Source organism: Centroberyx gerrardi, chromosome 17 (assembly GCF_048128805.1).
Source record: "Centroberyx gerrardi isolate f3 chromosome 17, fCenGer3.hap1.cur.20231027, whole genome shotgun sequence".
In the NCBI taxonomy this organism is placed as follows: domain Eukaryota; kingdom Metazoa; phylum Chordata; class Actinopteri; order Beryciformes; family Berycidae; genus Centroberyx; species Centroberyx gerrardi.
This window is the reverse complement of record NC_136013.1, coordinates 11,062,696-11,079,886: the sequence shown is the minus strand read 5'-3', so window position 1 is coordinate 11,079,886 and position 17,191 is coordinate 11,062,696. Positions and strand designations below refer to the sequence as shown.

The 17,191-nt window shown below is 39.8% G+C and overlaps 3 protein-coding genes across 4 annotated transcripts; 1 reads left to right on the top strand and 2 right to left on the bottom strand.

Moving 5' to 3' along the window:
- Nucleotides 1–259: 259 nt before the first annotated feature.
- Nucleotides 260–6,153, bottom strand: pole2 (polymerase (DNA directed), epsilon 2). The gene is made up of 19 exons (XM_071901262.2): nt 6,060–6,153; nt 5,712–5,812; nt 5,515–5,590; nt 5,008–5,085; nt 4,736–4,829; nt 4,522–4,596; nt 4,276–4,359; nt 4,009–4,065; nt 3,838–3,886; nt 3,463–3,535; nt 3,108–3,280; nt 2,551–2,640; nt 2,373–2,427; nt 2,206–2,265; nt 2,036–2,113; nt 1,349–1,457; nt 869–1,045; nt 610–677; nt 260–398 (listed from the first exon to the last, which is right to left on the bottom strand). The coding sequence occupies exons 1-19, from the start codon at nt 6,128–6,130 to the stop codon at nt 380–382; spliced, it is 1,587 nt and encodes a 528-aa protein (XP_071757363.1). The 5' UTR covers nt 6,131–6,153; the 3' UTR covers nt 260–379.
- A 293-nt stretch (nt 6,154–6,446) lies between these two features.
- LOC139913297 (kelch domain-containing protein 1) lies at nt 6,447–13,437 on the top strand. Of its 2 annotated transcripts, none has more exons than XM_071901268.2 (14): nt 6,447–6,551; nt 6,945–7,060; nt 7,924–7,994; nt 8,292–8,409; nt 8,668–8,780; nt 9,634–9,721; nt 10,071–10,154; nt 10,389–10,469; nt 10,599–10,657; nt 10,967–11,076; nt 11,175–11,247; nt 11,944–12,028; nt 12,834–12,886; nt 13,069–13,437. In XM_071901268.2, exons 2-14 carry the CDS (start codon nt 6,953–6,955, stop codon nt 13,208–13,210), a joined length of 1,185 nt encoding a protein of 394 aa, XP_071757369.1. In that variant the 5' UTR covers nt 6,447–6,551; nt 6,945–6,952; the 3' UTR covers nt 13,211–13,437. The 2 variants fall into 2 exon arrangements, with proteins under 2 accessions (XP_071757369.1, XP_071757368.1); XM_071901267.2 differs by having other exon boundaries at nt 6,455–6,569.
- A 214-nt stretch (nt 13,438–13,651) lies between these two features.
- Nucleotides 13,652–16,515, bottom strand: LOC139913302 (uncharacterized). Its single transcript, XM_071901274.2, has 3 exons — nt 15,690–16,515; nt 15,253–15,308; nt 13,652–14,786 (listed from the first exon to the last, which is right to left on the bottom strand). Exons 1-3 carry the CDS (start codon nt 16,173–16,175, stop codon nt 14,684–14,686), a joined length of 645 nt encoding a protein of 214 aa, XP_071757375.2. The 5' UTR covers nt 16,176–16,515; the 3' UTR covers nt 13,652–14,683.
- Between the last annotated feature and the right edge of the window lie 676 nt (nt 16,516–17,191).

Sequence of the window (17,191 nt, the reverse complement as noted above, 5' to 3'; positions counted from 1 at the left end):
AAATTACTATAAGTCCTGACAGGCAAACCTATAGGTAGCATGAAGGAGGTTTTATAGTAGCCTAAGAAATGTCTCCCAACATTACACTTGTCCTCCAGACAGGTTACACAATGCAGCTGCTTCCAAGCACACATACTCAAACTAGGATTTTACTATGAATATCATGCTCGTGCTAAATAAAGATGTCAGGCAGTTCAGTAAAAATAACACATTCATTTAACGAATAAGAACCTTTATTTTTCATGATAGAAAAGGTACATACAAAATAAAACAACACAATGGGTTCATTACCAGTTCATTTTAAACATATTTTACAACGGCATTGTACAAAACAATAAGTATGAAAACAAGATCCACTTGTAAATCTTGTAAATTTTCTTTAGAGTCCTTGAAGTTTGCTGTGAACACAGAAGAACATGACACAGATTAGAAAGAACACTGTTGAGTTGACGAATAAGTTATAACCAAACAATAGGCTATATGTCTTTTTTTTTTTTTTTTTTTACACCTGTGGTTCTAATAATTACAAAGATTTTTTTTTAAGTTTTAAATTATTTATACTACATAACCTGGAAAGAAAAGTGAAACTTTAAGGCGAATCCACCCCACCTGTCCTCAACAGTCCTGTTGGATGGGTAGTACACCTTGAATGTGAAGCCACTTTTTGGAAATGAGCCCTGCGATAATAAATCAATGACAAAACATATTAGCAACAGGCACTTTGTCAATAAATACCAGCTGAGTACACACTGAGACCATGACAGCACTTTCAAAGGCATAAAGAAAATAACTACCAGCTGGAAAAACACTTTTCTTTCAGTTTCTGTCCGAAGATAATTCACTAAAAATGATATAGGTGGGTTCGTACCGGGTTAATGCAGAGGCAGTCTGTGTTGGAGATGCTGAAGGGATCGTATTTGTCCGCGAAGATGATGACATCAGGGACGGGGTAGACGCGCAGGGCGTAGTCGTACGCCCAGAATACGGGACTGACGTACAGAGGCAGCGGAGTCAAGTGGCCCTGGGACAGGATGGTCTTCACAAACTGGGGACAGACAGGAGGAAAGTGACTGTAAGATCAAAGGTGTCCTGAAGCCTTCGGAGAATGTCAGCAATATTTCAAGCTATGTTTTCTCAGAACATTAAACCAGATCAGCAGGTACAGTTTTCAGTTGAGGTCATGATGACTTTACCAACAGGTTTGGCGTAACAAGCCATCACTACAAGAAATATTACTTAAAGAGGAAAGACGTCTAATAGAGGTTTAAAACAACTCATTACTTGTCGATGTAATGAGAGGTATTTCACTCAAGTCTACACAGGCTTGGATGGAGAAGCTGAAACTCACATGGTTTGGAATGTCAAGACTGTTATTGGGCAACCGGACGCAGTTCCTGCACATCTTGTTGACCAGGTCTTCTCTGACGATGACGATCTCCTGGCTGCAGTACTGGATCCTGACAGGAAAAACATGTCACCAGAATCACAGCCCGGTTTCACACAGTTTCCTAGGTAGAAATACTGACCTAGGATCATGAGTCAGGTCACATGACCCCACAAACGTCTCCAAGGCAAACTGGTGTATGATTAATCACTTGCCAAATATTACAATTACTGCAATATGAATTGTGATATACAGCTTTTTCTACAGCCTTTTCAGCAAAAAAACAAAACAGAACAAAAAAAAAATCTGTTGGATCTCTGATTTACAGCTTAATTTGTAGACTGGGACTTTGCACAGCACAAGAAATGCTTTGTTCAGCAGCTGTCTGAAACACCTCTCCCCATGATGAAAAACTGCAGCCTCTTGAGATCTGGAAATTGCATTGGTCAATATTATGATTTAGATTTTTATGCTGTGGCTGTATCATACAGCCCTAATTAAAGGTGTAGCATTTTATAACATCAATTTATCATTGTCATTATCATTGTCTGTAAACAAACAAGACCATGGTCATGACAACGTGCAACCCTATATATATATATATGTATATAAATGTTTCTGCATTTAACAAAAGCCACATATCTGTCTCACCTGCATGGGTTGGTAGTGAACACGGAAAACGGGACCCTCTGTCTGAACTCCTCAGTGATGTGATCTGCCAACGGAGGCCTGAGGGAAACACATATTCATCTATATTTGTCCAACCCACTGAATAAAACTCACATCATGGACTTCAAAGCTAGATGTCTTTGAATGCTTACCTTGGCAGGATGGTGCTGGGACCAGGGTCTTCAGGACCAGGTACAAACACAAAGCGACTACTGCAGGTTTAAGATGAATACATTAAGTCAAACACAATGTCATGTGAGCTGAAACTTGAATAGAAGAGAACAGAAGGGAACAGAGCAACAACTCCGTCAGATATTACCTGCTGTGAATGCTGGGATATGCACAGATGGCATCGGCAAGAGCCTTTAATGACTCTAAAAAAGAAAAGAATACATTACAGTCGGAAATGTTGTCTATCAATCCCTTTATTGCACCTCTAAATATACATAGAGATCTCAGGAAGAACATTATGAGTGATGAGAATCTAAAGCGCTCACCTTTGAGTGATTTGATCTGTGTTTTCCCATAAGGCGCGGAGGAGAAGTTTCCACAGAAGATGAAGCAGGTGGGAGGCATTGCAGCATAGCCTACAAGAAAAAACATGAAATATCTTAACCTGTATCCATCAAACATAAACAGTGTGAGGCGCTGCGAAGGGGAAAAACACGACCTTTATAAAAACCTTAACATAAAGTTAGAGCAAATCTGAAGTCCATTATCTAGCATTGTAATGCTTGAAAATAAATTGCAGATTTGAAGAAGTGTACCTGTGTGTGTGTTAATAATATGCTTTCAAGTGTGGGAGGGGTGGTTACCAAAGAATATGAGATACCACAGAGATTCTTTCTAAAATGGGTGAATTGGTGGTGTAAATTTGTAATAATTTCAATTTTGTCTTAAGGTTTTATACGTTCCATTGCTGTTCAATTGAGCCTCTACTGTCATTTGCCTTGTAGTATTCAATGCACTAGAAAAAGCTTCACTTATGATCGTACACATAAAAATACCAGTGTGGTCAGTTAGCAGAGAGTATAAAACTGGGTCAATACCAGACCTGAGAACATGAGGTGGATCTTCTCCATCACCTCTACACTGTCCAGCCACACATCAGAGACGACTACAAACATGGCGTCCTCATTCTCCTCCTCCAACTGCTTCAGCTTGGCAGACGCCTTCACCGACGTGGTGGACGGACCGCCAAAGAAGTTAATATTGCCATAGTACGCCCTGGGAACACAGCCAAGTATTCAAACACGATGTTCAGCATGTTGTTAGCTACTTAGGGAAGCAGGGTCGTGTCGTGAGCAGGAACACTGAGCTTCAACGGGACGACCGGAGTTCAAGCTACTGCACTGACTGATACATTAGGTCGCTACAATCTCAGCGCTTTTTTTTCCTGACCGACTGACCTTGTGGTTGAAGACGGTTCTGTTGGAGGGAACCCGAAGGCGTTGACGTGGAACACAGAGTCCTCGTACCAACCTGGAGGACAGAGGACACGGCTTCACCTCACACAACAAGACCTTTCCCTTTACAGAAACATCTGTGCTTGTCCATAAATATGTAATAATGCTTGAGAATAAAATGTATAATGAATATATGTATAATAAAATGTATAAAAGGGTAATGTATAATGCTTTAGAATAAAATGTATAAAGTTAAAAATTATATTATGTATTTTCTTTGTTATTTTTATGGATGTTTATGTTCTCAGGTGTCTCTTGAAAAAGACAAGACTATCTGATTCAATAAAGGATTAAAAAGTAGTCTATATTCGTTCTTACCCTCTGCCAGTACAAAGCAGGATTCTGTGTACAGGCCATTATGAAACTGGTGAGAACATGGTTAAGGAACACATTCATTTTAATAGCCATAAAATATTCTATAATGTAAAGTAATTATACTGGACAGTCCCTGCTGCACTGCATCATGTGTTTACTTGAAGGAAAGGATATTGCCTTGGACATGTCCAGCTGTACTGTTCCACTTGGGTCCTCCAGGTAGAATTTACCCTAGAAAAAAGTAAGACGTCTATATAAAACTAGACATAAAAATACACAGTATGCTGACAAATAAACAGGAAAGCAACACATTCACAAGTTTGGTTGAATAACTTTTCAATAATTTGAAGGAACTTTACAGTCAAGGGAGAATTTTGTGCTTCGTAATGAACTTCTCCATCTGAATTGGAATGGATAAAGTCATCTGTACCACTAACTCACCTCTTTCAGTTGTGTGATCATCCCTAATACGATGACCTCTCCCAGTTTAGCTGTGCTACCCAGCAGTGCTTCAATTGTCTTGAGCTGGAAAAAACATTTTTTAGAGCAAAACAATCAAGTTAAAAAGTGTTTTACATTCAATAAAACAATCTCCAGCTATCAAATCCAGTCCCCTGGATGCTGAGGACCGGATTTGAGAACCATTAGTCTATACAGTGGCCAATATAGGGGTTTGAGATTTGATACCTGAAATTTGTTCCTGCTCTCTTCAACAGCAGCTCCTATCACAGGTGGGGTGAAGAGCTCATGCCGATGCGTTCGCTACAAAAAAACATCTCTATGTAAATACATCGTAACTACACATATTGGAAATAGCAGCAAGGAGGGTTATTTTGGGACAGTTCCTCAGTCTGGACACTAAAACCTCAGCGAAAGGCATAGTGAAGCAGAGCTCACTGACCTGTTGTAGCATTGTGTAGCGCTCTCTGAAGAGTTCAGCCTTGTCTTTGGCCAGACCACACAGACTGGGGGCTGGATAGCTGGTCATGCTGATGCTGAGAGACAGAGACATAATCAAAAACACTTTTGATGAAACCCACAGTATGCCATAAGGTCTGCATAAGTAAGTGCTAGAAGTCTAGGTCAGGAATTTGCAGAAAAAAAAGCTGTAAATCTGTTTATTTTTTGGGTTCATTTTGACACAAAGGAGAGAGAAACCTTCACTTTACTTACGGTACAAATTTCTTCCTCTCCACACTGTAAATGTATCTGGGCACATCAAAGGCTCCAATGATGTTGAAAACGTTATCTCTGGAAAACAGTTAAATAACTCTCATCAACAAGTAAGTTTTGCTTGAGGATAATAGAGATACATGTAATTATTAGGTTGGTTAGCTATAAAAATGTCTCACTGTACCACATTAAGTAATTACAGCATTATTACAATACAGCATTGATGCCAGGACTGTCCCTGCATAAAGAAACACTAAGTCGACTATTAGTCCTAGTCTCTTATCCACAGTCTGTTATGCAATTGCTATCATGCAAATTAATGTAATCATACAAAACGACAACTTTAAATTTAGGTTTGTTTACATGAACACCTATTTGTAAACGACTGATAGGTGCCTAGCGTTTCACTGAATAATTTCTATTAAATACTTAACATAATTAAAAATACCGATTCAACAAAAAAATTAAGTTGTCTAATGAAGTGAGAGGAAGCACCATATAACTTACATGGTTTCATCACAAGACTGACTGCAGTCCTGCACAGCACTTTCCACCACAGACAGCTCTATCATGGTAGAGGACACTGTTGGAAAACATGATCACACACTCAAAACACACCACAAGCATCAAACACAGAAAGATTGTATACTCAACATCTAATATCTTGCCTTATATTGTCCCCTGCTGAGACTTACTGTACTTACATGGCTGCTTTTCCACAGCATCTAGGACCTTTTCAATAACATCATCCAGTTCAATGGGACTGACGGACTCCAGTACCTCCACAAGGTATCTGCTGGCTTCACTGGAACACCAAACAATAAAAAGCATATGAAAACCCGTTCATATTTTTTTATTCTTTCTTCTGTGCGACCAATAATGTTAGATTAGGGACATAGTCTCGATAGTATCCAATCCCTTCCCTGACTTTGAGGTGACAGCCTGGAAAATCAACTGAAACCCACAGAAGTTGTAGTTGTGTGATGTTGTTAGCTAGCAGTACGTTCAAAAAAACACTTTTTATGAATACAACCGGAATTTAAAGTACATACGGTCGCAGTATAAGTCCCCGCATCTTGAAGCCTGCAGACACTTTAGTCTTTATTTTGCGAACGACGTCCATAGCTGCTGTTGTCAACTCAAGCTTTGGCGCTAAATGTCAACTTCCGCATGTATTTCATCACTTCCTGCGCAGCAAAGCTTGGTTTTTTCCAAAACGAAGGAAGAAATAAATAAAAGGGAAAAAAAACAAACCCAAAAACAAGAACTTTATTTAAATTTACTACAGAGTCCCTCTCCTTTAACATATTCTTTATTTTTACTTTGATAGTTTGTATTACCAAAAATATGTATATTCGTCAAAATAAGGCTTTTATTTTGAAGGGGAAAAAACGACCGGAAGTTGTGTTTTTTATTCTGGCTAGCTTGTTATTGGTTATGAGAGAAACAGGTCTGCCAGCATTTATGTTATGTGATGTTATGGTTTTTACATCACCCCCCCGTAACCTACTACCTTTGGCGAGAGGGGAAGTAGAAGAACAGCTGTAAGTGTTTTGTAGCCCGTGAGTATGTTTTCAAGTTATTGACTATTTAGTTTGTTATTGTATGTCACTGTTATACACTGGATAAGCTACTTTACGTGGCACATTTTCTACAAATACGGTCAACCACAGTGCTTTAAGGTTCATATAAAGCCGTCAAGAGCATTTTCTACCTTGAACTGACAACATCCTGCTGGAGGAGAAAAGCTTGTTTTTGTGTCTGTGCATTCCTCCTAGCTTTAACTGTCATGTGTCACTTCCTTTGCCATAGCAGCCAACAAACAGCTTGTAGGTGTCAAATTGGATTTGGCAAGTCTTGAGAATGTATTTGGCATTTTTAGATTGATTTTCTAATACTGACTCAGGCACGTTTCGGTTTTGTTTTTCTATTTATAGCAGCAGTCATGGATGCCTTACATGAAAGGCACTGCTCGGAGCTGGTGGCCCGGGAGAGGAGCGGCCACACAGCTCTGGTGGAGGATCATCTGCTGTATGTGTGGGGAGGATATGTGGTAAGAAAAAAAACATTACCAAGTGTGCAGAGTTACAGACCTACATGGTTTACATTCTGCTTAAAAGATAGGCCTTTCTCTGCATCATGCATACCTATAGGCTACTGCAAAAAAGTAACAAACAAATCACTTATTAATATACTTAGGAGTATGTTTTGAGATATATTTCAAAATATGCAAAACCTGTCCAGAATTGTACATTGTACATTTAGATTACATTTACCCACAATAAATGTTGAGTGGCCAAACTGTATTTTGGATATACTTGCAGATCCCGGCTTTGGAGTAAGACTGGCTGAATCATTGCCATCCTTTAAATCACTTCTCAAAACCCATTTGTACAAAATTGCATTTTCATAATTTTACTTGCTTGTTTTTATACTAAACTGAATTTTTATTTTTTATTTTGCCGTGTGTTTTTTTACTGGTTGATTATTAAGCACTTTGTAACTTCTGTTTTGAAAAGTGCTATTTAATTAAAGATTATTATTATCATTATTAATAGTATTATTATTATTGTTAGTAGCTGTAGTAGTAGCAGTATTAGTAGTAGTAATAGTAGTAGCAGTAGTATATGTATATGTCACCAGTGTATAGGAAGAATGTATTTCCAGTGTCCAACATGTATTTGGAATGAATGTCAGCTACATGTTCTGGATTTTTTTGGCCAATTGTTGTGTGTTTTGAAGCATATCTCTGTTCTCCAAACATATTCTTCATATTCTAAGTATCTGTGAAATGTGTTTTTTGCATCATGGTTAGTGTTGCACAATTGCTGAAGAAACAGTGCCATTACAATGATAGACACTAGACGTATTCACACCATTTCACAGTAATAGACATGTTGTAATCATTCTCTACAGTCAATTGCTGGTGATGAAGTTTTCCTACCCAATGATGAAATCTGGGTATATGACTTAGAACGAGGTGTATGGTAAGGATATTAAATAAGTTCAAATATGCCTGTTTTTGGAAAAAAAAGAAAAAGTAATATGTGGATTCTGATAACACACTCTGTCTCTTTCTTCTCTCTCTATCTCTCTCTGATTACATTCATTCTTTGATTTTGACACATTCATATCACATTCATACATTTGTTTGAACTGACAACTACTTGCCTGGAGCTTTCCCTTGTCCTGTCACTGTTGAAAGATGTGTCATGACACCAGTCAGTGCTGTCAATCTGCAGTTGATTGGATAGTTTATCCACTTTTTATTGTTTTTTCTGAAGGGAAATGTGCAGAATGACGGGGGAAGTCCCGCCCTCCATGTCCGGCACCTGCAGCTGCTCTCTGAATGGACACATGTTCATATTTGGAGGTTGTGATGACAATGGACAGACCAATCAGGTGAGCTTGATCTCGGAGGAAATTAGTGATCACACTGTTGATCCATACAATCCATGCCATGATGCTACAGTTACTTTACATGGTTTACTTTACATAAACTACATGGTCTGTGAGTGACTGATTGTTGCAGGATTAAATAATGAATTACAGTTTCAATACTAAAGTATGTGTAAAACCTCATGTAAGGTCACATCTTAGACTAAATTACTGTAAGTTCTCTTTGGCATGATGAAGTGATCCGTGTTTGACTTGAAACAGATCTATTGTGTCAACCTGGCGGACGGTAAATACGCTTGGAGGAAAATCACACATGAGACTGGTTCTCCTCCTTCGCCCCGAGACAAACTGTCCTGCTGGGTTTATAATGGCAGGTAAGCGTTATATGAACATGTGAATTTTAATGGATCACTTTATCCAGTACTGTGTTGCTGCATAATTCACAGAGGGAAGGTTGCAGTGTTACAGTAGCTCCATGAGCAACTGTACACAGGTTCAGGTTACTGGTTACAGTTACTGATGTCCAGCTTTGATGCGACACACATACAGATTTGCAAGGTTCGAATGACACTGACTTTTTGGGGTAGCCCAATTAAAGTGTGCTATTAATTTGGTTCTGTTTACTTCATATTCACGTATTCTTCTTTGATTCTTCTTTCATTGTTATTTATTGAATATACAATATGTTGTTGTTTTTATGTTTCCACCTAGTTCATACTGTGTATTGTTCATGTTTTTGGTATATTTTCATATATTCTGCATTCATTCTTTCTTCATTCTCTTTTTCTTTGTCACAGTAAATACTACCACTGTTATTTTGCACATCCTTATGATGCTGTAATCCGTACTTTTCCCCATATGTTTCATTCACACATTCTACTTAACATGTTATAGTGTTGAAATTGTCCATTGCCTCCATTTATATAACCCCTATTGGTCATATTCTTGTTTGTATTCTATTTTTTCTTTTAATATTCAATTTTTTCTTTGCTGGATCCTATTACTGTTTGATCTATCCACAAGACATATAGAGATTAAATGCATAGAAGTCAGTAAGGAGCTGAATGGTATATCCAGGAGTTCTATTATTTTCAACTCAAATTTGAAGAATTCACCTCATCTTGGGACCCCGTCTTATAATAACAAACTGCTACTTTTATGTTAAAGAGACCCACCTGACACAAAGCCACAACCTATCTTGGGTAATTTCTCTGTACTATTCTCCAGGATCATCTACTTCGGAGGATACGGCCACAAACTACTGAGAGACATCGATAGCAGGAACAGAAGCTTCATTCTTGATGAGGCATCATGGGTATTATTTTTATTATTGGCTACAGATCTCTCACAGTTCTCTGTGCACTTTGGCTATTTATATTTAAAAAAACAGAGATCAGCAGCACATATTTGGGAGTGCAGGCGGTGATGTGTCCTTGCTGTGTTTTATTTTTATATGAGATTTTGTTCCAAAACACAGTATGGGCCGGCGAGTGAGTTTAGGAAGCCAGAAATCTCACCGCCTGGCGAAGTAATTGCTGAGTCATTGGAACTGATCAACAACCCTATCAAATCCCTCCAGATATATTGTGGTCATTTTGTGCCATAGGACAATAAAAATCATATTTATTGCCCCTTTAAAACTTCTTCACTTTGTTTTTTTTCAGGTAGAGAATGTGTTCTGGGGATGGAACAATGAGGTCCACATGTTTGATCCGACGCAAGCCAGTTGGAGTGAACCACAAACCCATGTAAGTCAGTTAAGAGTGTAATCCACACTTTTATAAACTGAAGCACATACATTCAGATTACTGACATTTATTTTCAAGATAAGGGGTTTTTCTCTATTAAAGGAATAAAAGAAAGTTTAAATTTTAAAAGCACAGCAAGTTGAACAGTAGGTATTTGCACGAAATGGGTGCGGAGATCAATGCAGAGATATTTGGACTCTGTGAACATTATAAAGTGACAGTTTTTGTGTGCAGGGTCGCGCTCCAGCCCCCAGAGCCGCCCATGCCAGCGCCACACTGGGCTGTAAAGGATACGTATGTGGAGGCAGAGTCATGGTGAGATCTCTACATTCTTCTCAGTTGTTCTCCATGTTTGTATTCAGTCATTACAAGGAGGTTACAAGACCAGGAACATAAATCAAAGTCTGCCATACATAACTCAGGCTCTTCTTTTTCTAAATGTAGGAAACCAGGACGAATGACATTCACTGTCTGGACCTCGAGTCGTGGACGTGGTCAGAAATGTACGTTATCGTCAACAACGACAATCTTAAAACATATTAAAATGACATGCTTTGTTGTGCTTCCACCCTCCTCAAGCATTGTATTAGTTTTATATGACAGATACAGTAAGGAGAGACAGGAAAACAAGGAAAAGAGAGAGTTGGGCCAGCATAGCATGTGCCAGGATTCAAATACTACATGCAAGGCATGGTATGCAGACTAAACCACAAGTGTTCCCAAATGACTTATTCTTTCTTAACATATTTAAATAAGGCATAACCTTTTGCTAGGTCTATCTTTGATGTCACTGTGCTAAATGTCTTCTCCAGAGTCCCGGAGTCGCCCGTCCCAGTGGGCAGATCGTGGCACACCCTCACTGCAGTGTCAGACTGTGCCTTGTTCCTGTTTGGCGGACTCAGTGTAGACTGCAAACCAATGAGTGAGAAAATGCACCAGATGCATTCAGATTTTTTTTTTTATTCCCCTTGATAACAAAATGTTTCTTTTCATTAAAACATATTTTTCCTTCTTCACCAGGCGACGGCTGGGTGCTTGATGTAGAAACAAAGAAATGGAGAGAAGTGGAGCATCCGTTTAAGAACAAGCCCAGGTAGCAAAGTATGAATATTTGTTTATTGTGTTGTAGGGGAAAAATAAGCTTCACCCTTGTGGGTCAAAATGAATGAGCAAAGGTTCAAGAGTCTTCCGTGGATTCTTTATTCAGACATGCATGGTTCAGTTCAGTGTTACAGATAAGCATATAACAAAGAAGTGACAAAGAAGTGAAGCTCAATACACTCGCTTTTATACACTAGAGTAAACAAAAACATAAATCTCGGCATAAAGCCAAACCCACAGTTCATATTTCTTGACTCAAAGCCAAAAACCTCACCCAATATGGGACACACGGAAACACACGTATGAATAGCATAAACTATTATTCACCTATAAGAACACTCAAAATCATTTCATAACCATATATAGCACACGTGCACGCATACATGCACTGATTACCTCACCATGGTATGTAGAGAGAAAAAGACACTCTACTCTGAGAACAAAGAACAAAAGAACAGAGTGTGTTACTCATATAAAAAAACACAGTATTCATTGTATTTCTTACAGTGTGTAACCAAAAGTTACACGATGAGAATGCCCTTACATTTTATGACATGAGTTTGATCTTTTTCTGCTACAATCATTCACATAATGACGCAGTTGATAACATGGTCTGCTGTGAGAATATGTTAATTTGTGAACAGATTTTATGTTTTTACTAAAGCTTTCATCGTTTCTCCTGCTCCAGGTTGTGGCACACAGCATGTGCGGGCAAAGACTCTGATGTGATTGTGTTTGGTGGAAGTTGCGACTACATCCTCCTCGTTGACACTGTAGGTATCACAGAGAGAATCCACAGAGGAGGGGAGGGGAACAAATTGATGTGCGCTTGTTTTAATTTCACAGACATTTGGACCGTTATTGAACTGAAAACACCACATGACAAACTAAATCAAGCAACTTTTTTCAAATATTTCAAGTTCCACCTAAACTCACATTACCACAGGCACAACTCTGAAATTAAGTGAAGGGAACTGTGAAGAGGTTGGGCATGAAACACTAGGTAGGATGCCAACTGCTGAAAGGAAATAATGAACGTTCAGACAAACAGTTTCAGAACAATGATTAGGGCTCTACAATCAAATAAAAAAGGCTAATCGAAATTGTATTAATTACTAATACAAATTCCATGCTGCTGCAATTTTTTTCATTAGAAAAGCTATGCCAGAGAGCTGCCTGACTCGCATAATGTAAACGTCTGTAAATTTAAACTCTTGTAATATGATCCCGGCATAAGCAAAGTATTTAGGTGCTGTGCAGAATCCCTGCCCTACAATCATGCTGCACGTCAGAGAAAACCTGCATTATATCCTATAGCATCTCATTTTCCCCCCATAAATTGCTTTTTTTAAATGGTGAAAAATGAATTATGTTGAAAAAGCTATGTCAATATGTACCACAACTCATACTTTAATCAATACATTCAACAAAAATCGATTTGTTTTTAGCTCTACAATGGATCCACAAATAATATTATCTGGAGACTGTAGAATGCACGGCTTTGAAAGGCAGTATTTTGTGAGGCTTGTGAAGAATTACAAGACACTGAATAAACCTTTCTTTCACATTTGTCTTCAGGGTCACTGCAATGATGCTCTAGTTTTCCAGACACAGCCATATCCTCTATTCAGGTAAAACCTTTTCCGTATTTTATCATTAACAACAGAAAGAAATTTACTAGCTGCAGCCACATAAAGACAACACAAATAATTTGACAGCATCCATTGCTGTGTGGATGACATTACTTGTACTGTAAATACCATACAATCCTTTTTCCCAAATACTCTGAGGTGACAGACTTGTTTTCTTACAGAATTTGTGAGGATTACATTGCGAAGAATGTGAGCACCTACAAGATGCTTAGAAACCAGCTCCCCCTGCTGCCACCCAAACTACTGACTGCAGTACAGAGGAGAATGTCTTTCTACAGGCCTTCTAAGAAGAAACAGCATTAGCTTAAAGCACTTCTTAAATGCCCAGCCTAATGCATTACAATGCAACTTATTATTTAAGTACTGTACTCCCTTCACCGTTGAACAGCTTAGTTACGGTTTGGGGTAGCATTTTTATTTTGAAAACATATTGTGCATATTTTATTGTTTTACAGATATTTTATATTGTACTGTCTGCCAGCTGAAAAACAGCTACAGCTACTGTGTTGAATAAATGCCACATCAAAAAGGTTTTGCCTGATGTCTATTGTCAGACTAATGACCGGGTATCTTAAGTATCAATCTGTACTAAATGACTGGAATGTTCTGTTGGGACAGTTTAAATAACACACACACGCACACACACACACACACACACACATATTTCCTACAAAAAACTTCACACAAGATAAAAAGACAAAAGTCCATTTTTATTTGTAATATAAAAGTTACAAAATTCTTGCTGTAGATTTCTTGTTGAAACGTACTGTATGATAACCTTACAACAAACAATCACACTGTGCAGTTTGTATGTGTGTGTGTGCATGTGCATGTGCAAGCATGCGTGCATTTGTGCCTAAATGCACGTGTGCACACAGTTCTTGTGTTCCACCACTGAGTGGCAGTAAGGCCTTTATGTTTGAACGTGGCTGAAACTTGGAAACTTGTCTCCATCAGCAGAAAAGCAGCTGCCAAAGAAGAGGCCACGCTGAGCCGATCTAAAATCTCCCTGCTGCCACACATTCCTTGTAAGGAAGCGTGGAGAGGGGCAGGAACTGTGGTCAGGAAATGAACCTTAAGTAAACAATCCCAGCTCGTACCTTTGCACAGTTGCCACTTACTAAAAAAGTGAAACTGCACACATTATGCGCGCAAAACTGCTGGTGGAGAATTCTATCTTTGTATGTGATCTATTCATGCAGTTTATTCAACAGTGTGCCCCGCGGCTGTATTTTGTAGAAAACTATGCTGAGTTTAACCAACAACAGAAATGTTTCACCACATGTCCTTTCTGTTTCCTATTAACAGACAAGTTAAAGTAAAGTAAGTAATAGGTTACAAATAAGTAAGTGCATGCTCTGTGGGAGCGTAACAGGATTCAGGGGGTGACAGTGACACCTTACCAATGCAGGGGAATAAAACCAAGGTGGCCTCTGTCAGTTAACACCCCCTGGTCCGACTGAGGAGTCTTCCTGGCATCAATTCAAGTTGTTGTTATACCTGGGCAATTACACAGCTTCATGTTGTTAAATAAGAGCTAGGCAAAGGACTGGAGCAGCTGTTTTGGTTATACACAAACAAAGCTAAATCTATCCAAGAAAACCCTGCATAAACACAATGAACGCAGCATTATTATCTCCCATGGAGTCAGGATATGGCAGGAAAATTTGACAACAGAAACCCCTTTTTAACTTTTCTTCAGCCAACTGCGCTCTATCCCAAGAAGACAGCGGAAAAGGCCAGCAGCCACTTCGCTGCAGCAGTCTCAGCTGGGGGTCAACTAAACTCCCTCTCAATAGTATCCATCAGCTCCTCTTCTGATCCATCGTACAGGATGACTGGCATGGTGAGAGAGGAGCTATGGCAGCTGCCAAAGGACCTGGGCAGAGTGGAGGAACACACCAACAACATGCTGAATAAGAGGAGAAAGTAGAGTGATAATGTACAGTTGGATGTATTATTTCAAGCCAGATTTAACCACATTAACCCAGGACTACATATACAACCATCTGATTAATCAGTGCTTCATGCTTAAGGGGTACAAAGGGCTTTATGAGGGATAGGCCTTTATGCAAAAACAAATACATGCTTTTCCTAGTTCCGCTGTAACCCTCCTTCACATTTACCTCTAACATATCAAGCAAATCAGCAACAATAGACGCTTGTTTGTTGTTGGGTTGCTTGCAGACATCTGACTAATCTGATCTGCACTGAGAACAATTAGCTTGGTATTTCGACCCCTTCAAGGTGAATTTGATCTGGCTCTGGTCGGCTTTACTACAGAACTCGTAGTGAGCATCACTGAGCCCGGGAATCAATTATTTATCAGAGTGGTCTATACTTACGACTGTTTTTCTGATCTGGGAACAGGCTCCACACAAGGACCCCTTGTCAAAAAGCCCTGTGAGGAGGTGTGACAATTGATAAAAGGATTGTATCATTATATATCCTTTAACATAACAGTAGCCTAATTAATAAATCATCATGCTATTAATGATATTCCAAAATGTACTGACTTAAACTAATGATCTCCTGACCTAAAAAGAACCTAGAAGAAGACTATTCTTGTAATAGCATAGGCTACTGTAAAATATCATAATAAAACCATAAATCCTTGTAGGAATATTATAAGAATATTATAGTGATGTCATAGGAGATGAAACACCATAAAGTACGATAAGGATACTATAAACTCACCAGCCTATCTGTTCCCCATTATAGGAATATAGTAGCCTAACAGTGATTTTTTTTCTAATAATAGATAAACGAGTAAAGCTCTTACACTGTGCTGACTGGGACAGGAAGGTGTGTGTTTTTGGCCCCTCTTGTTTACATCTCCTGAACCACCGTGTGAGCCACGTGGCTCCTCGGTTGTCTCTGATGCTGGAGACTGAGGAGAGTTGAAGTCGTCGTCAGTGTGGACGCGACTGAAGTTACACAGTCCGTATGTTTTAGATCTGATGAAAGACTTCTTGGGCGGATTTTTCCTTTTCGTAGCCCTGCCCTGGTCCTCATAGTCCGTCAGAACCGGGTCCAGTCCCGCATCAATGTCCTCGTCCTCCGCAGAAAACTCCGAGTCGTGCCCTTCGCTGTGGCAGTCCAGTTGCGCGCGGTTGCGGCAGTTGCGCAAATGTGCGTGAAGCGTCAGCGGCTTGAATGAACGGCTGTCGTGTTTCGGAGAAGTGACAGTGGCATCTCTTTTGGTCACGTTCACCTCGCCGACACGCGCAGGTGCAACTTTCTTCCCCCTGCTCGTGCCGCTGCCCATGTCCCGTCTGGCCCCGCTGCTACTAAAACCTAGAGGGGAAAGCAAACACACTCTCTCCCATTTCCAGATTCCCTTACAGCCCACCAAGAGCTCCCCGGGGCTGAAAATTCACCGAGAAAGAACTTGATCCAGCTAGGCAGCGTGTTAAGGCCGGCTTTCACAACGCTTTACTGCAATGAGACAGTTCTTTGACTTGAAGAAAAGTGCAATGCTGAGCTGGTGTCCCGCCGGTTTATCCTTCCAAATGTTGCGTTCCTGATGTGCGGATGCGCCGATGAAACGGTCCCGCAAAAGTTTAGTCTACATTCACAGACCAGACTGGACTGAAAAACTCAAAGCAACCATGGAGAGAACCGGACCTACAATCACCAATCTTGTGAGCATTTCTACATGAGGATGAGATCAAGCACTGTATCCGTTACATAACACCAGTTTGGGCTCAGGACCCCAGGGAGAAAACTCCGCCTTCTACGTCATATTTATAGAGGGAGAACGAGACACCCTTTACTGTATGTTTCCGTTGTTTCTACTGGACAAAAAAACTAATTTCTAACTTTGACTTTAGAAGCTCTGCATGCAGGAGCCATTCTCTCACACAATCATGCCTGTCTTTACTCACTTGGCACGGAAAGAAATTATTTGCACTTTGTGATCAACAAATCAACTGAAATGGAAAACTTATGCAAACCTCTGCTTCAGAATGCAGCCATTCACTGGACTAAGGAGGAGACTGCACCGAGGCCCATGACCGTGAAAAGAGTGACAGAGGGCAATTAGTTTGATTTATCTGCACCGCATGTCATCAGCAACAATGACCGGCCCATTGCCCGTCTGTGTTCAGCTAATAGGTTTTATTGAGGCAAGTGAGGACAGGAGGGATGTTGAGTTCCTGTCCGGCGGGTCCGGGAGGCCCCCGGCTCCGCAGCCCCACTGCATGGTGAATGATTACAACTCGAGCGCTGAGCCACACAAGAGAGGGGCATTCCTTTCCAACAGCTTGGGCTTCCCAGAGATTC